General features: G+C 40.9%; 1 protein-coding gene across 1 annotated transcript; it reads right to left on the bottom strand.

The window, feature by feature from the left end:
* Window positions 1-1025: 1025 nt before the first annotated feature.
* Window positions 1026-2984, bottom strand: CT83 (cancer/testis antigen 83). Its single transcript, XM_019421917.2, has 2 exons — window positions 2665-2984; window positions 1026-1350 (listed from the first exon to the last, which is right to left on the bottom strand). Exons 1-2 carry the CDS (start codon window positions 2737-2739, stop codon window positions 1042-1044), a joined length of 384 nt encoding a protein of 127 aa, XP_019277462.2. The 5' UTR covers window positions 2740-2984; the 3' UTR covers window positions 1026-1041.
* Between the last annotated feature and the right edge of the window lie 11904 nt (window positions 2985-14888).

The raw sequence follows: 14888 nt of genomic DNA, 5'->3' as shown, positions 1-14888 counted from the left end.
ACTTTTTCTTATTCTTAGTCCATATTACACTACATGCATCCCATCATTATATTTTGGTGCCATCGGAGGCGTCAATTTTTCACCACATAGAAAAACGCGTGCCATTTACTATAGGTGAATCTTGCAATTCAGGGAAGCGTTAGGCACATTTCTAAGGAAATGATACCAAATTGGTGGGGGAGAGGGTGATGGGGAGGCAATCCCTTTCAAGAGCTGACTGCAAGGAGTAAAGAGTTTGTGTGACTATCTTTGCAAGTGTATAAAACGAGATCTTAACAGTGCCTGGCAAATTTCAGGGTGCTCAATGACAGCTCCTGTTAACACAGATTCAACAGTGGTGAGGGAGTACCCCATAGAATAGAGTTCCATCAGATCCTACTTCCTTTTTGGTTTTAATTTTTTTTTAATGTTTATTTATTTTTGAGAGAGACAGAGTGCGAGCAGGGGTGGGGCAGAGGGAGAGGGACAGAATCCGAAGCAGGCTCCAGGCTCTGAGCTGTCAGCACAGAACCCGATGCGGGGCTTGAACTCACAAACCACAAGGTAATGACCTGAGCTGAAGTCCGAGGCTTAACCAACGAGGCTTAACCAAGCCACCCAGGCGCCCCAAGATCCCATTTTCTTTAGTGCAAAAAGACATTTGCAATATTTTCTTGTACACCAAAACCCTTTTTCACATGTGAATGCAATTAAAATCACTATATCTTAACTATATTTTTACGGTAGCTTATTTTTTTTAAAGCAAACCTTTGGAACTGTTATTCTCTATTGTGCTCTCATTCCTTGCCCAGTACAACATTTGTATATTTTATATAAATATATAATAAACATTTATACATATTAAATAACATATTTACATATATATAATATATATATATAAATGTATACATATATAAAACATGTAATCAATTCTTTAAATGTCAGTAAAAGCAAATTGATAAATGTCTGGATTTTGTACCTGACTTGGCAACCCCTCCCCTTCTAAACAACAATTCATTTGGTATGAATACATATAATCAAATGAATTCACTCAAAGTGCCTTTAATGACTGCCTTCACTCTCATTACATTCTCTAAGCCTGTCAGTGGATTTACAGTTAGCTAATGTCCCATTTAAACCCTTGATAATTAGGAAATGTTCCAATTCAGCCAGCTTGTATTCCACGATCCTGAGTTTTATCAATATTCGCTTCTGCATGGCTATCGTGTGTGGGGAATTAGTTAAGATACCATGAGAGATGTTGTCGACTGAAAGATTCTTATCAGTATTGCTCTTAGTTGACCCAGTAGAAGAGGTTGCTCTTACTAGTGCAAGAGAAGTCGAATTGGATGACATTTCTCCAACGCTGCTCTGTAAGGGAAGGAAATTATACATATGTAGGTTACTGAGTCTAGCAATTTCCAAATACAGCTGATGTTTGAACACGGTGGGAGGTTAAAGACATTGATTCCCTGGGCAGTCAAAAACCCACATGGAACTTTTGACTCCCCCCAAACTTAACTACTAATAGCCTATTGTTGACCAGAAGCCTTACAGACAACATAGTCGATTAACACGTATTTTGTGTCTGTATTACATACTGCATTTTTACAATAAAGTAAGCTAGAGAAAAGAAAATGTTATTAAGAAATTGTAGGGGGGGCGCCTGGGTGGCTCAGCCAGTTAAGCATCTGCCTTCGGCTCAGGTCATGATCTCACGGTCCGTGAGTTGGAGCCCCACATCTGGCTCTCTGCTGTCGGGGCAGAGCCCCCAATGGATCCTGTGTCCCCCTCTCTTTCTGCCCCTCCTCTGCTTGCTCGCGTGCATCTGCTCTCTCAAAAATAAACAGAAAACTTTAAAAAAAATTAAAAAAAAAGAAAATAGTAAGGAAGGGGAAATACATTTATAGTAGTGTACTGTATCAAAAGAAAATCAGAGTATAAAGACCCACGAAGTTCAAACCTATGTTGTTCAAGGGTCAACTTGAACTATCAAATAAGATGCTTAGTCTTGGGTACCAAAATGAACTGATTGTCCCCCCCTAAGTGATTGAAAATCCGTTGAATAACAACACTGATTTGGAAATACGCTCTTCCCAAAGACTGAAAAAAAAAATTTGTATACAGTAGCCTGTTAATATCAAAATGTTGTATTTTGGGCTTACATTTCCTGGACAGTCCAGTAGGTTTATACTTGGACCCTGATCCTTATCTCAGAGGACCACTAAAGCCCTAAAGTCATTTGCAACTTTAAATATCACCAGGAAACCCACAGTTTGAACGGAATTATTTGCGAACGCCCAAAAACCTGTCCTAAAGATGGCTGAAACCAGGGGAGAAAGAGGCAAACCAACCTAAGGGGAAGTAGAAGCTAGAGAAGGAACAGATTCTTAAAATAGGAGGCGATGGCGGAGCGTGGGCCCTTTCAGCTCTACTTTTCAAGTGGATGAAACGCTGACCACGTTACTTAGTGACTTGGGGCTTTTTCCAACAGACCACGGCTGTCGAATGGTTGGTCAAGAAGAGGGAAGTGCGGGGGTACACATCCGGGGCTCTTCGAAGAATGAGGCGACCTCCCCTTCCTCTTAGTTTACTGTTTTAGTATCTTTCTATTCACAAACACCTCCCTCCCCCTCCACGGACCACCTGACTGCATCCAATTCCAATTTCTCTTACACGCTTTACCTGAAAGCGGCTCTTCCAGACGACAAGCAGGAAAGCGAACACGATAAAACTCAGTAGAAGCAACAGCATGCTCATGTTTTCTCTTCGGCCTCTCCTCCCCTCTAGGCCACGGAGGCACAAGACTGGCAGTTGGGAAGCAGGGGACCCTAGTCGTCCCCCCCCGAGTATGGAAGCCGTGGGTCACGATGCTAACTAAGCGTCCCGCACCGCCCGGTGCAACTGGGAGTCGCCTCAGCCTTTGGCTTCACGTAGTCTAACCGGCAACTGTGAGTCTGCCGCCCTCACAATTGAGCGCTTCCGCGAGGGCGCTACGTCACAATCTGATGACGTCAAACCCGGAAGCAGACGGCACCTGCCATGGCCTACCCGGTGGTGGCGTCAGGTTGTTGGCGAGGGCCGCGAGAGGCAACGGGGGGCGTTTGGGATTTCCGGGCAGCTGAAACATGGTAGAAACACAAGACGCCAAACTGACTGATGAAACACGAGTTTTAAACAGTGCTCGTCCCTCCTTTTCTTTCTCGCTTAAGACAGGTTTGTCTCGGGGCGCCTGGGTGGCGCAGTCGGTTAAGCGTCCGACTTCAGCCAGGTCACGATCTCGCGGTCCGTGAGTTCGAGCCCCGCGACGATCTCGCGGTCCGTGAGTTCGAGCCCCGCGTCAGGCTCTGGGCTGATGGCTCGGAGCCTGGAGCCTGTTTCCGATTCTGTGTCTCCCTCTCTCTCTGACCCTCCCCCGTTCATGCTCTGTCTCTCTCTGTCCCAAAAATAAATTAAAAAAAAAAAAAAACCAAAACGTTGAAGACAGGTTTGTCTCTGCTGCAAGCCACTCCGTTCATTTCAAAAGCGAGTCCGGAAAGATTTGGAGGTACTGTGAGAAGCAGTTACCCACAAACTGTATAAGTCTTTGCCAGAAACCGCCTCCACACTCCCATTGCTATTTTAGGAGTCGTTCCAACCCTAGCCACATTGGGCTAATTATGTGCCCTTGTGTCACCGTACCGTCTAAAAAGTAATTCCAGGGACATCTTCCCATGTAATTCTTACAATAACTTCGTGCTATGGGAATTTTTTCAGACTGTGCCCACTTCAGAAGTGCAGAAGCAGGTTCAGGCATGAAGTAAACTCATTGGGAACCAGGAGCGAAAGCAGGACTTGAATCCATAGAGCTGAGTCCTGAGATAGCCACCCCCATTCTCTCGCCCTCATCCGGATCCTCAGGACCTCTGCCCGTACTTGCTGACTTTGAGCATCAAGTGTTTCATATTTCCCACTCAAGGAATTGAACAGTATATTCTGATTGACATTAGTGCGAGCCGATAGGGAGAGAAATTACCTGACAGGAAATGCACAAGAAATTCGGGTAGATATACAAGATGACAACGAACGAAACACTCAGAGCTAAAGGCAATAGCCGGGGTCGTCTCACGATGAGTGTCACCCTCCAACCCCTAACTGCTTGGGGAATAACTCGCATCTTCATATCGATAGGAAGGAGAGGAACTATACACTTTTCACCTTCAACGTATTTCCCAGTTATGGTTTCAAAGCTTTACTTCTTCAAAGCCCATGTCAAGGGTGGGCACCGTGAGGTATTCTGGGGAAACGAATAGGAGCAAAAATAAGGTCTCTGTTCACCTGCGTTTCATCAAATAAAATGGAGTGTAGCCCAGTAACATTGTCTCTGACCAAAGCATTTTGAATTTTGATCCTACTGGAATCCAAGGGAACGCTTCGAAGCACTTACAAAATATTCTCATAAAGCACATTACAGTCCTGTTGCTAGTCATTGATTTTTTTTTTTCATTTATTTTGCATTGCGGTAAAATATACAAAACAGAGAATTTCACGTTTTAACGAACTTTTTTAATCCTTTTTTTTTTTTAATGTTTACTTATTCTTGAGAGACAGAAAGACAAGAGCATGAGCAGGGGAGGAGCAGAGAGAGACAGGGAGACACAGACTCCGAAGCAGGCTCCAGACTCCGAGCCGTCAGCACAGAGCCCGACGCGGGACTCAAACTCACAAACCGTGAGATCATGACCTGAGCCGAAGTCAGACGCTCAACCGACTGAGCCACCCACGTGCCTCACGTTTTAAACAATTTTCAGCGTGCACTTCTGTGGCTGTAAGTACACTCGATCCCCACCATCTCTTTTTCATCTTCCCCAACTGAAAATCTATACTCATTAAACGCTAATTGCCTATTGTCCCCTCCATCCAGCCCCTCGAAACCACCATTTTACCTTCTGTCCCTCCAAATTTAGGTAGAATAGCTACCACATGGGAGTAGAGTGAGTAGACGAGTAGAGTGACACAACACTTGTCATGTTGTGCCTGGCTTATTTCACTTAACATAATGTCCTCAAGTTCCATCCATGTTGGGGCATGTGTCAGAATTTCTTTCCATTTAAGGCTGGCGAATGTTTCACAGTTTGTTTACCCATTTATCCACTGATGGACACTATGTCGCTTCCACCTTTTGGTCCTTGTAAATAATGCTGCTATTAACATGGGTTATTTGTATGTTTTAGATAACAGTCCTTCATCAGATACGGCTTTTGCAAATATCCGCCCCCGGTCAAATGGCTTGTATTTTCACTTTTTTTTTGACAAGGTCTTTCACAGAACAGAAATGTTTAGTATTAAGAAAATCCAGCTTATCAATTCTTTCTTTCATGAGTAGGGCCTTTGGGGTTAAATCTAAAAAGTCATCACCGAATCCAGGGTCATCTAGATCTCTTCAAATTCACAATCCTTGGTTTAGGTTTTTCCCCCCTATTTTGATATTCTCTACTGCCTTCATTTCTGCTCTAATATCTATTATTTTCATCTTTCTGCCAACACTGAATTTAGTCTGTTCTTTTTCTAGCTCTGTTATAGTTCCTAAGAATAGGTGACGGCATGTTTCTCTCAAGTTCACGTGAAACATTCTTCGGATAGGCCATATATGTCAGATCACAAAACACGTCTTAATAAATGTAAAAACAACGAATCATACAAAGTATCTTTTCTAATCACAGTGGGTGAAACCGGAAATTAACAGCAGAAGGAAAACCGGCAAATTCACAAACACGTGGCAATTAAACGACAGGCTGTTAAACAACCAATGGGTCAAAGAAGAAATTAGAAAGGAAATCAGGAAATATCTTGGTACAAATGCACATGAAAATACAGTATACCAAAGTTTGCGAGATGCAGCGAAATCAGTGCTGAACAGGAAATTTATGGGCTTTAGTGCTTTCTTTTTAAAAAAGGACTTAGGGGCACCTGGGTGGCTCAGTTCACCATCTTGTGGCTCGTGAATGCGAACCCCGCCTCGGGCTCGCGGCTGTCAGCCTGTCAGTGCAGAGCCCACTCCAGACCCTCTGTTCCCTTCTCTCTGCCCCTTCCCCACTTGCTCTCTCCCCAAAATAAATAAATATTAGAAAAACAGATTTCAAATACATTTTAAAAAGACTTAAATCAACAACTTAACTTTACACTCCCTTTTGATTACTAGCTGCATGAAATACCTTTTTCCATCTTTTTACTGTCAGTCTCTGCATGTGCTTACATCTAAAATTCCTCCCTGTGGGGCGCCTGAGTGGCTCCGTCGGTCGAGCTTCCGACTTCGGCTCAGGTCGTGATCTCACGGTCTGTGAGTTCGAGCCCCGCGTCGAGCTCCGCGCTAACAGCTCAGAGCCTGGAGCCTGCTTTGGATTCTGTCTCCCTCTCTCTCTGCCCCTAACCCACTCACATTCTGTCTCTGTCTCTCTCAAAAATAAATAAACATCTAAACAAATTAAAAAATAAAATAAAACTGCTCCCTTTTAGGCAACATATACTTGGATTCTGTTTTTAATCCATTCTGCCAATATATAGCTTTTGATTGGGGTGTGTATTTACATTTGAAGTAATTACTGGTGTAAGCATTTACTTCTAGCACTTTATTTTTTTTTTTTTGTTTTCTGTACCTCTTAAAGCTTTTTTTGCCCCTCCTTTTCTCCATTATTGCCAACTTATCTTCAGTTCATTTTTTTTGTAGCGACACATTTTGATTGTTTTCTTATTTCCTTTTGTAGATATTCAATAGGTATTTTATTGTGGTTATATATAACCACATAGAACATGCTAAAGTTATGATCATCTGTCTTAAATTGATACCAAAATTAATTTCAATTGCATACATAAGCTTCACTCTTTTATAACTCTGCTTCCTGCTTCTGCTTTATGTTATCGATGTCACAAATTACATCTTTAGATGTTGGATACCCACTTACATAGGTGTATAATTACTTTTCACGATTGTGCCTGTGTAAATCCTGTAGAAAATAGCAAAGCGGAATTACAAACCAAAATTGCTATAATACTGTTTTGGTGTGTGTGTGGGTGTGTGTGTGTGTGTGTGTGTGTGTGTGTGTTTTACATTTGCCCATGCATTTGCTTTTACCAGAAATCTTTATGTTTTCACGTGGCTTTGAGTTACCATCTAGTGTCCTTTTATTTCAACTTAAGGATTCCTTTTAGTATTTCTTTTTAACATTACTATTGGTGATGAACTCTTTCAGATTTTGTTTGGATATGTTTTCACTTCTCCCTTATTCTTTATTAAAAAAAAAACACATTTATTTTGTTTTTTGAGGGAGATAGAGCCTGGCCGGGGGAGGGGCAGAGAGACGGGGAGCACAGAATCTGAAGTGGGCTCTGTGCTAAAAGCAGAAAGCCTGATGTCGGGGCTCAAACTCATGAACCGTGAGATCAGGACCTGAGCCAAAGTTGGATGCTTAACCGACTGAGCCACCCAGGTGCCCCGTTTTTTTTGTTTTTTTTGTTTTGTTTTTGGTTTTTTTTTTTTTTTTTGTCCCTTATTATTGACAGACATCTTTGCTGGATGTGGAATTCTCAGTTGACAGTTCATTTCTTTCTGAAAATATAAAGATTTCTTTCAGAAAATATAAAGATTGAGTCTTTTTTTGAACCCCCCCCCAGTAAGTTTTTTTTTTTTAAGCTTATTTATTTTTGAGACAGAGAGAGACAGAGCATGAACGGGGGAGGGGCAGAGGGAGAGGGAGACACAGAACCAGAAACAGGCTCCAGGCTCCGAGCCATCAGCCCAGAGCCCGACGCGGGGCTGGAACTCACAGACCGCAAGATCGTGACCTGAGCTGAAGTCAGATGCTTAACCGACTGAGCCACCCAGGCACCCCCCCAGTAAGTTTTTCAATTCAGTTATTGTCTTTTAGTCTCAGAACCTGATACTTTATTATTTCTATCTTTGTTGATATTCTCATTTTGTTTATATCTTTTCCCCGCATTCCTGTAGGTTTTGTCCATGTTTCTCTTTAGCTCTTTGAACGTAGTTAAGATAGGTTTTTAAAAGTCTTTGTGTAGATGCTCCTTCAGGAATGATTACTGTGGATTTACTTTGTTTCTGTGAATTGGCCATGTTTTCTTGTTTCTTTGTATGCTTTTTGATACCTTGTGGAAAATCCGGCGTTTGAGAAAAATGCCCACCGCTTCTCATCTTTAAAGACCGACATAGAGGACCTTCACCATTTAGAGCCCCCCCCCCCCGCCCCCCCCCCCCCCCCCGCCTCCTCCTCCCTGAGTCTTAGGATCAGCTCAGGGTCTTTTCTGGGCATGTGTTCTTTTGTGGGTCTGTGTGTGTGCTTTTTTAATTTTTGGTTTTTATTTCCCAACTGCTTTTATTATTTATTCATTTAGTTTGTTTATTTATTTATAAAGTTTATTTATTTATTTTAAGAGGGGGGAGGGGCAGAACCTAACACAGCTCGAACTCATGAATCATTGTGAGATCATGACCCGAGCCGAAAACCAAGAGTTGGATGTTACCCAGGCGCCCCTTCCCAGCTGCTTTTAAGTGTCTCAGTTTTCCAAGCTGTCTCCTTCTAGCTTCTCGTTGAGGCCTTAGAAGTTCCACTGTATTCCTCTACTTACAATCTCTTGCTCCCAGGCACGGTCGGGTCTGCGGTCCCCCTGTAGTGTTCACGTGCCGAGATAGATACTCTCCATTGTCTTGTATGACTTCCAGACTGAGATCCAAAATTTTCTACTGTTCCTGTTGTAACAAGAATCGGTCTGCTATTTTTCAACCATGCGCCCATCAGGGAGGGGTGAAGCAAGAGTGAGCCAAAAGGCTGCAAAAGGCTGCAGAATTTCCCCCTGTTTTTATTGTGCTTTTTTCTTGATTGGACAATTACGTGGTTGGTATAGATCTTTCACTGGTTTATAGAGCTTCTATAAAGCTATTTTAGTCAAGCTATCATTGTTTGATAGTTCCATGTGGAAAAGAGGGTAGAAGTCTGGAATTTTCTAGTCCGCCATCTTGTTGATATCACGCACTAACGATTGATTTTTTTTTAATTTTTTTTAATGTTTTTCTTTTTTTTTTTGAGACAGAGAGAGACAGAGCATGAGCAGGGGAGGGGCAGAGAGAGAAGGAGACACAGAATCCGAAGCAGGCTCCAGGCTCTGAGCTGTCAGCACAGAGCCCGACGCGGGGCTCAAACTCACGGACCGTGAGATCATGACCGGAGCCGAAGTCAGACGCCCAACTGACTGAGCCACCCGGGTGCCCCAACAATTGATTTTTAAAATATGACCACCGGTAGAAATAATTAAAAGTATAGAGCCTCTCCACCTGTGAGACACTGACAAAAACAAACTCAAATAATGGAATGAATGAATACATGTGGCCATGTATTATTAACTTTCAATTTTGTTACCTCCTATTCATGACATGCCAAATTTTCTTTTCTTTCCTTTTCCATTCATCATTAGTAACTTAAGAACCACCTCCTTTGTTTCCATACTTCAGCAAATAACTATTTTTCTAAGGTATGAACTTAGAATTGTCACTCATCTGACTTACTGTTTCAACCAGCTATGGTCATTGTTTTGTATGTATGTGTCAAATTGAGGTTTCCTGACTCTTTACCATTTCCCAACCCTGTTAGATTTTTACTGTGGTAATTTTATACATATCTGGAGCGGGCGTTCACTCACTTCTCTCTTTTTTTCTTCCTCTTCTCTTTTTCCCTTTTGGGAAATATTGATGTTTAATTGATCAAAAATTTGTTCTGTCATTATGTGAGCACTACAGAAATATGTGAGATAAACAATCAAGAACCTCCAAACAAAATGTAAATTTAAGCGTATGTCTTTTGTTCCATTGAGTATGTTGGCTTCTGGAGTTTTCCTTTCTTCTCGCTAAAACTGTAAGCCAGATGAAAAAAATTAACTGTGACTTCAGACATTGGCATAGGTTGGTAGGTAACAAAACAAGCTGAAAAATGAGACACTCAGTTTTGGGGATGACTTCAAGAGTAAAGAGTTTTATGAATTGTATCAGAAAATAGTTCATGTTATATTCTAAATAAGTAGATGACACTTTGGACAAATCGCAGTCAGTTCCTTTCAGTTTAATGACAATTTTTTTTGTCTTCTCCCTGATTTCACCATTATGTAAAAATAATAAAGATGTGATATTCTAGATAGTTCAAGAATGTAATTTATGCAGGTTTAAAATATTTAAATTTGCTGCTTTGTTTTATAGATCAAATAAATTGTTATTATTGTCTCCACAAATACTTTTAAATTACTAATAGATAAAATTTTGCGAACTAAATGAATTTCTAATGATGCGTATATTTTAAAAAGCATATTCTTGTGAATTTTTATGATGCCACAAATTATAAAGACTTAATGTGTTGGCTTAAATTATAAATTCCATGGCTTTAGTGAACTTTATGCCCTTAAATTCATATTAAATCGAGCTAATTAGTAAATATTCTTTGGCTATCTGAACAATTTCTAAGCAAGAAAAGTGTATAAAGCATTGGTCAGTAAACAGAATTTTTCATTTGCTCTTGTTCCTTATTTCTATAACAGCTATAAATTAATAGGATAAAGAAAGTCTTTGGATAGTATTAATATGTATGTTTATTGTTACTTTAAAATTTTATAAGTAATATGAAATGTATGATGGTGATAAAAAGAGCTAGACAGTTCTTGACTTCCTGCCTTCTAGTTTTCTCTGTAAGGAAAGAAGTTTTTGTTTTTGTTTTTGAGAAAGAGAGAGAGAGAGAGAGAGATAAAGAAAGAGAGAGAGAACGTGGGGAGGGGCAAAGGGAGAGAGAGAATCTCAAGCAGTCTCCGCACCCAGTAGAGCCCCCAGAAAGAAGTTTTAATGGTTGATTCTAGTAAAGATAAATGGTTGAGTTTAGACTAGGTAGCGTGGTTAGAGAGGAATGAACACATATGAGATCATGTATATAATTTATTTATTTATTAGAAAAATTATTACAGTTTTATTAAGATGATAAATTCAACATTCCTTGCACAGTGTTTTATTTAATATGCTTGTAAAGTTAATTAGATTTTAAAAATAAGATCAGAAGTGTCACATTATCATGTAACTATACACTTATATAGGTATAAACACATTCGTATAATGCTATGCTAGGATTAGAAATAAAGGTGGTTTATGAGTCCTTTACTGGAAATTATTACATTAAAATATACAGAAAATAACTAAATCATAATAATAACTGAATAACTAAATCATCTTTTTTTTAAATTTTTTTTTAACGTTTATTTTTTATTTTTGAGACAGAGAGAGACAGAGCATGAACAGGGGAGGAGCAGAGAGAGAGGGAGACACAGAATCTGAAACAGACTCTAGGCTCTGAGCTGTCAGCACAGAGCCCGACGCGGGGCTCGAACCCACGGACCGTGCGATCATGACCTGAGCCGAAGTCGGACGCTTAACCGACCAAGCCACCCAGGCGCCCCTAAATCATCTTTTTAAAAGTTCTTTATTTGGGGAAAAAAGTTAAGTTCTTAATAATTATTGTTGATTATTACTGTGTTTCCAAAATATTAGCTACAAACGTTTCAAGATTTGTACATCTTGGCCATTGGCAGGAATGTGCTTATGCAACGGTCTCTGTTGCAAATTTATTTAACTTAATGGTCATATATCTATATGATGACTTCTCTCCCCTTGTAAGCATTTTACTTTTTATGCTAGCATAAATGAAAATCCACCCCAATTCCCCCCCCCAAAAAAATCTTGGTTTGTGCTATGAAATGATGTTTCTGACTATTCTGTTATCTTTGAGAACAATTGTGGATGAAAATAAAAATTTGTATTTGCCTGTTTGTGCCTTTTCCTATTTATAGATGCAAGAAGGGTATTATAAACAGTACAGAAAGGTGCCTTCCAGGTCTTTCTGTTTGCTAACGACTATTCCTTCTCTGGGTCCCTAACAACATGAGTTCAGTTTGACACTGTGTAGAACATATGTGTTTCCAAGTAGCTATTCCTTTATAATGAAGATCTCATCCTTTTGGCTATTGTTTAAGTACTGTGACTACCAGAAACTTGGTGAAATGTGAAATATTATTGATTTTCTGGATTTTAAGAAATACGAAAGTTTGGGGCGCCTGGGTGGCTCAGTCGGTTAAGCGTCTGACTTCAGCTCAGGTCATGATCTCGCGGTCTGTGAGTTCGAGCCCCGCGTCAGGCTCTGGGCTGACGGCTCAGAGCCTGGAACCTGTTTCCGATTCTGTGTCTCCCTCTCTCTCTGCCCCTCCCCTGTTCATGCTCTGTCTCTCTCTGTCTCAAAAATAAATAAACTTTAAAAAAAAAAAGAAAAAAAAAGAAAAAAAAAAGAAATACGAAAGGTTACTGATATTTTAGTCCTGTTAGTACTTGTGAAAATATCTCAGAAAGGATACGTTTGCTATTATGAAGGGTGATGGTAGGCATTAGACACAGGCAGGTTGTTGGCATTGATAGAGATGCATTATACATATAAGGTTTCAATAATGGGATAACTGCCTCTTGGTGTAATGGGAAAATTTAAACCCTTTAGGAGGGAACAAGTCAAGTAAGTGTGGTTTAGAAGGATGGTTGAGAGATGAGAGGTTTTGTGTGTGTGTGTGTGTGTGTGTGTGTGTGTGTGTGTGAGAGAGAGAGAGAGAGAGAGAGAGAGAGAGGCAGCTCAAATTGTCCCAAATAAGGGAAAGATAGGAAATGAACAACAATACTCTGCTTCTTAGTTAATTACTATTAACAAGCTAACCTGGTGCAGTCTTATAAGTTCTATTTTGTAAAGCTACATGGTTCAGATAGGAATTACAGAGGACTATCTTATTGTTGGGATATGATGGAAAAAAGTGTGTTTCGATCTTGATTTCCCATCAGAATGAGGCTTATCTCATATGCTTACAGAAGGCGGTTATTTATTTATTTTTAATGTTATTTATATTCAAGTTAGCTAACATACAGTGTAGTCTTGGCTTTAGGAGGAGAACCCAGCAATTCATCTCTTACGTAGGACACCCAGTGCTCATCCCGAAAAGTGTCCTCCTTAATGCCCATCGCTCATTTAGCTCATTTCCCCACCCGCCTCCCCTCCAGCAACCCTCAGTTTGTCTTCTGTCTTTAAGAGTCTCTTCTGGTTTGCCTCCCTCTCTGTTTTTACCTTATTTTTCCTTCCCTTCCCCTGTGTTCATCTGTTGTGTTTCTCAAATTCCACATATGAGTGAAATCATATGATATTTTTCTCTGACTGACTTATTGTGGTTTTAAAGTCCTTGGGCTGGTCCTTTGCCACTTCATTTTTACATAGGAGAAGATTAATCCCCTGACCAATGAGCTGAAACCCGTAGGGAAGGAGGTTGTGAAAACTTTTGTTCACTCCGCAGTTTAGAGAGAAGACTTAAAAGTCTTCTCCCTCCTGAGACTTGACTTTATGCTAAGATGTACTCGACATCAATTTTTTAATACCTGGATTACGTTAGTTACTTGATGGGGTTCTGCAGGTGGAAGGGGGTAAAATGAGAAAATAGGTTTAATAGAGTTGTGTGAGGGTAAAGGAGTAGGAGAGAATGAGGGGGAAAAAAAGGATACTGAGGACATTACGTGTAAATTTTATTACAATTATCCCCAAGTCTTGACATATACATCATACAACATTAAACTTGAAAATACCAGATTCCTCGGCCACTCGGACGTTATTGTGAAATATCTGTGGGCAACTTGGTGAGTGTTTCCACGGCCGGTGTTTGAACGTATGCGATTTTTCGTTCGATCATTGACAGGGGAAGCTGGTATCATTTAATTGCTTTGCTTAAGGTCTCAGAATTGGTTCGCTGGGAACCAGGTCTCCTGATTTGGGGTCCTCTCATTTGCTTATCCCCAAATAGAGAAGAATCACGAGTTAGATAGTCTATGGTATGAATTTTCTGTTCCTGCATTGAAAAGATTAACAAATGGCGATATATTGGCAGCTGTTTACTATATACGTTAAATCTATATAATATATATAATGTCAGGTCGAATGACAGATAATTCATTATCTCTCTAGCTGTGAAATTGACAGAGGGAATATCAAATGATACTAAGACATTGTTTATATAATTTAAGCGTTTGCCCCTTTTTAGTTGTACTATGGACATTCTGTCATCGCTCAGGAGTTTCTCTTGGGTATGCTACCATATTTAACCACCTCTGTAACAATGTCATACATTTTATTTTTTTGAGAAAGAGAGACAGAGACAAAGAGAGCAGGGAAGGAGCAGAGAGAGGGAGAGAGAGAATCCCAAGCAGGCCCCACACTGTCAGCACAGAGCCCCACGTGGGGCTTGAACTCACAGACCGTGAGATCATGACCCGAGCCGGTGAAGAGTTGGAGGCTTAACTGACTGAGCCACCTGGGCACCCCAACAATGTCCTACATCTTTCTAAAAAAAATTTTTTTAACGTTTATTTATTTTTGAGACAGAGAGAGACAGAGCATGAACGGGGGAGGGTCAGAGAGAGGGAGACACAGAATCTGAAACAGGCTTCGGGCCCCAAGTTGTCAGCAGAGTCCAATGAGGAGCTCGAACTCACCAACCACGAGATCATGATCTGAGCTGAAGTCAGAGGCTTAACCCACTGAGCCCCCCAGGCGCCCCTTCATTTAGGTTTAGGTTCAGGTGTAGCTGAGATCCAAAATAATAACTTAGCAAAAATAAAACAGTTGATTAAGAGGCAGGCAGTCCAGGGGCGCCTGGGTGGCTCAGTCGGTTACGCGTCCGCCTTCAGCTCGGGTCATGATCTCACTGTCCGTGAGTTCGAGCCCCGCGTCGGGCTCTGTGCTGACAGCTCACAGCCTGGAGCCTGTTTCGGATTCTGTGTCTCCCTCTCTCTGACCCTCCCCCGTTCATGCTCTGTC

The sequence above is a fragment of the Panthera pardus genome, unplaced genomic scaffold (genome assembly GCF_024362965.1).
Source record: "Panthera pardus isolate Hobbes unplaced genomic scaffold, ASM2436296v1 HiC_scaffold_27, whole genome shotgun sequence".
NCBI lineage: Eukaryota > Metazoa > Chordata > Mammalia > Carnivora > Felidae > Panthera > Panthera pardus.
This window is presented reverse-complemented; position numbering and strand designations above follow the sequence as displayed.

Excerpts from the sequence above, each read along its gene's own strand:
- CT83 (XM_019421917.2), bottom strand. The coding sequence starts at position 2,739 with ATGAGCATGCTGTTGCTTCTACTGAGTTTTATCGTGTTCGCTTTCCTG. Across the intron at positions 1,351-2,664 it reads TCTGGAAGAGCCGCTTTCAG|AGCAGCGTTGGAGAAATGTC; the intron begins GTAAAGCGTGTA and ends CTTCCCTTACAG.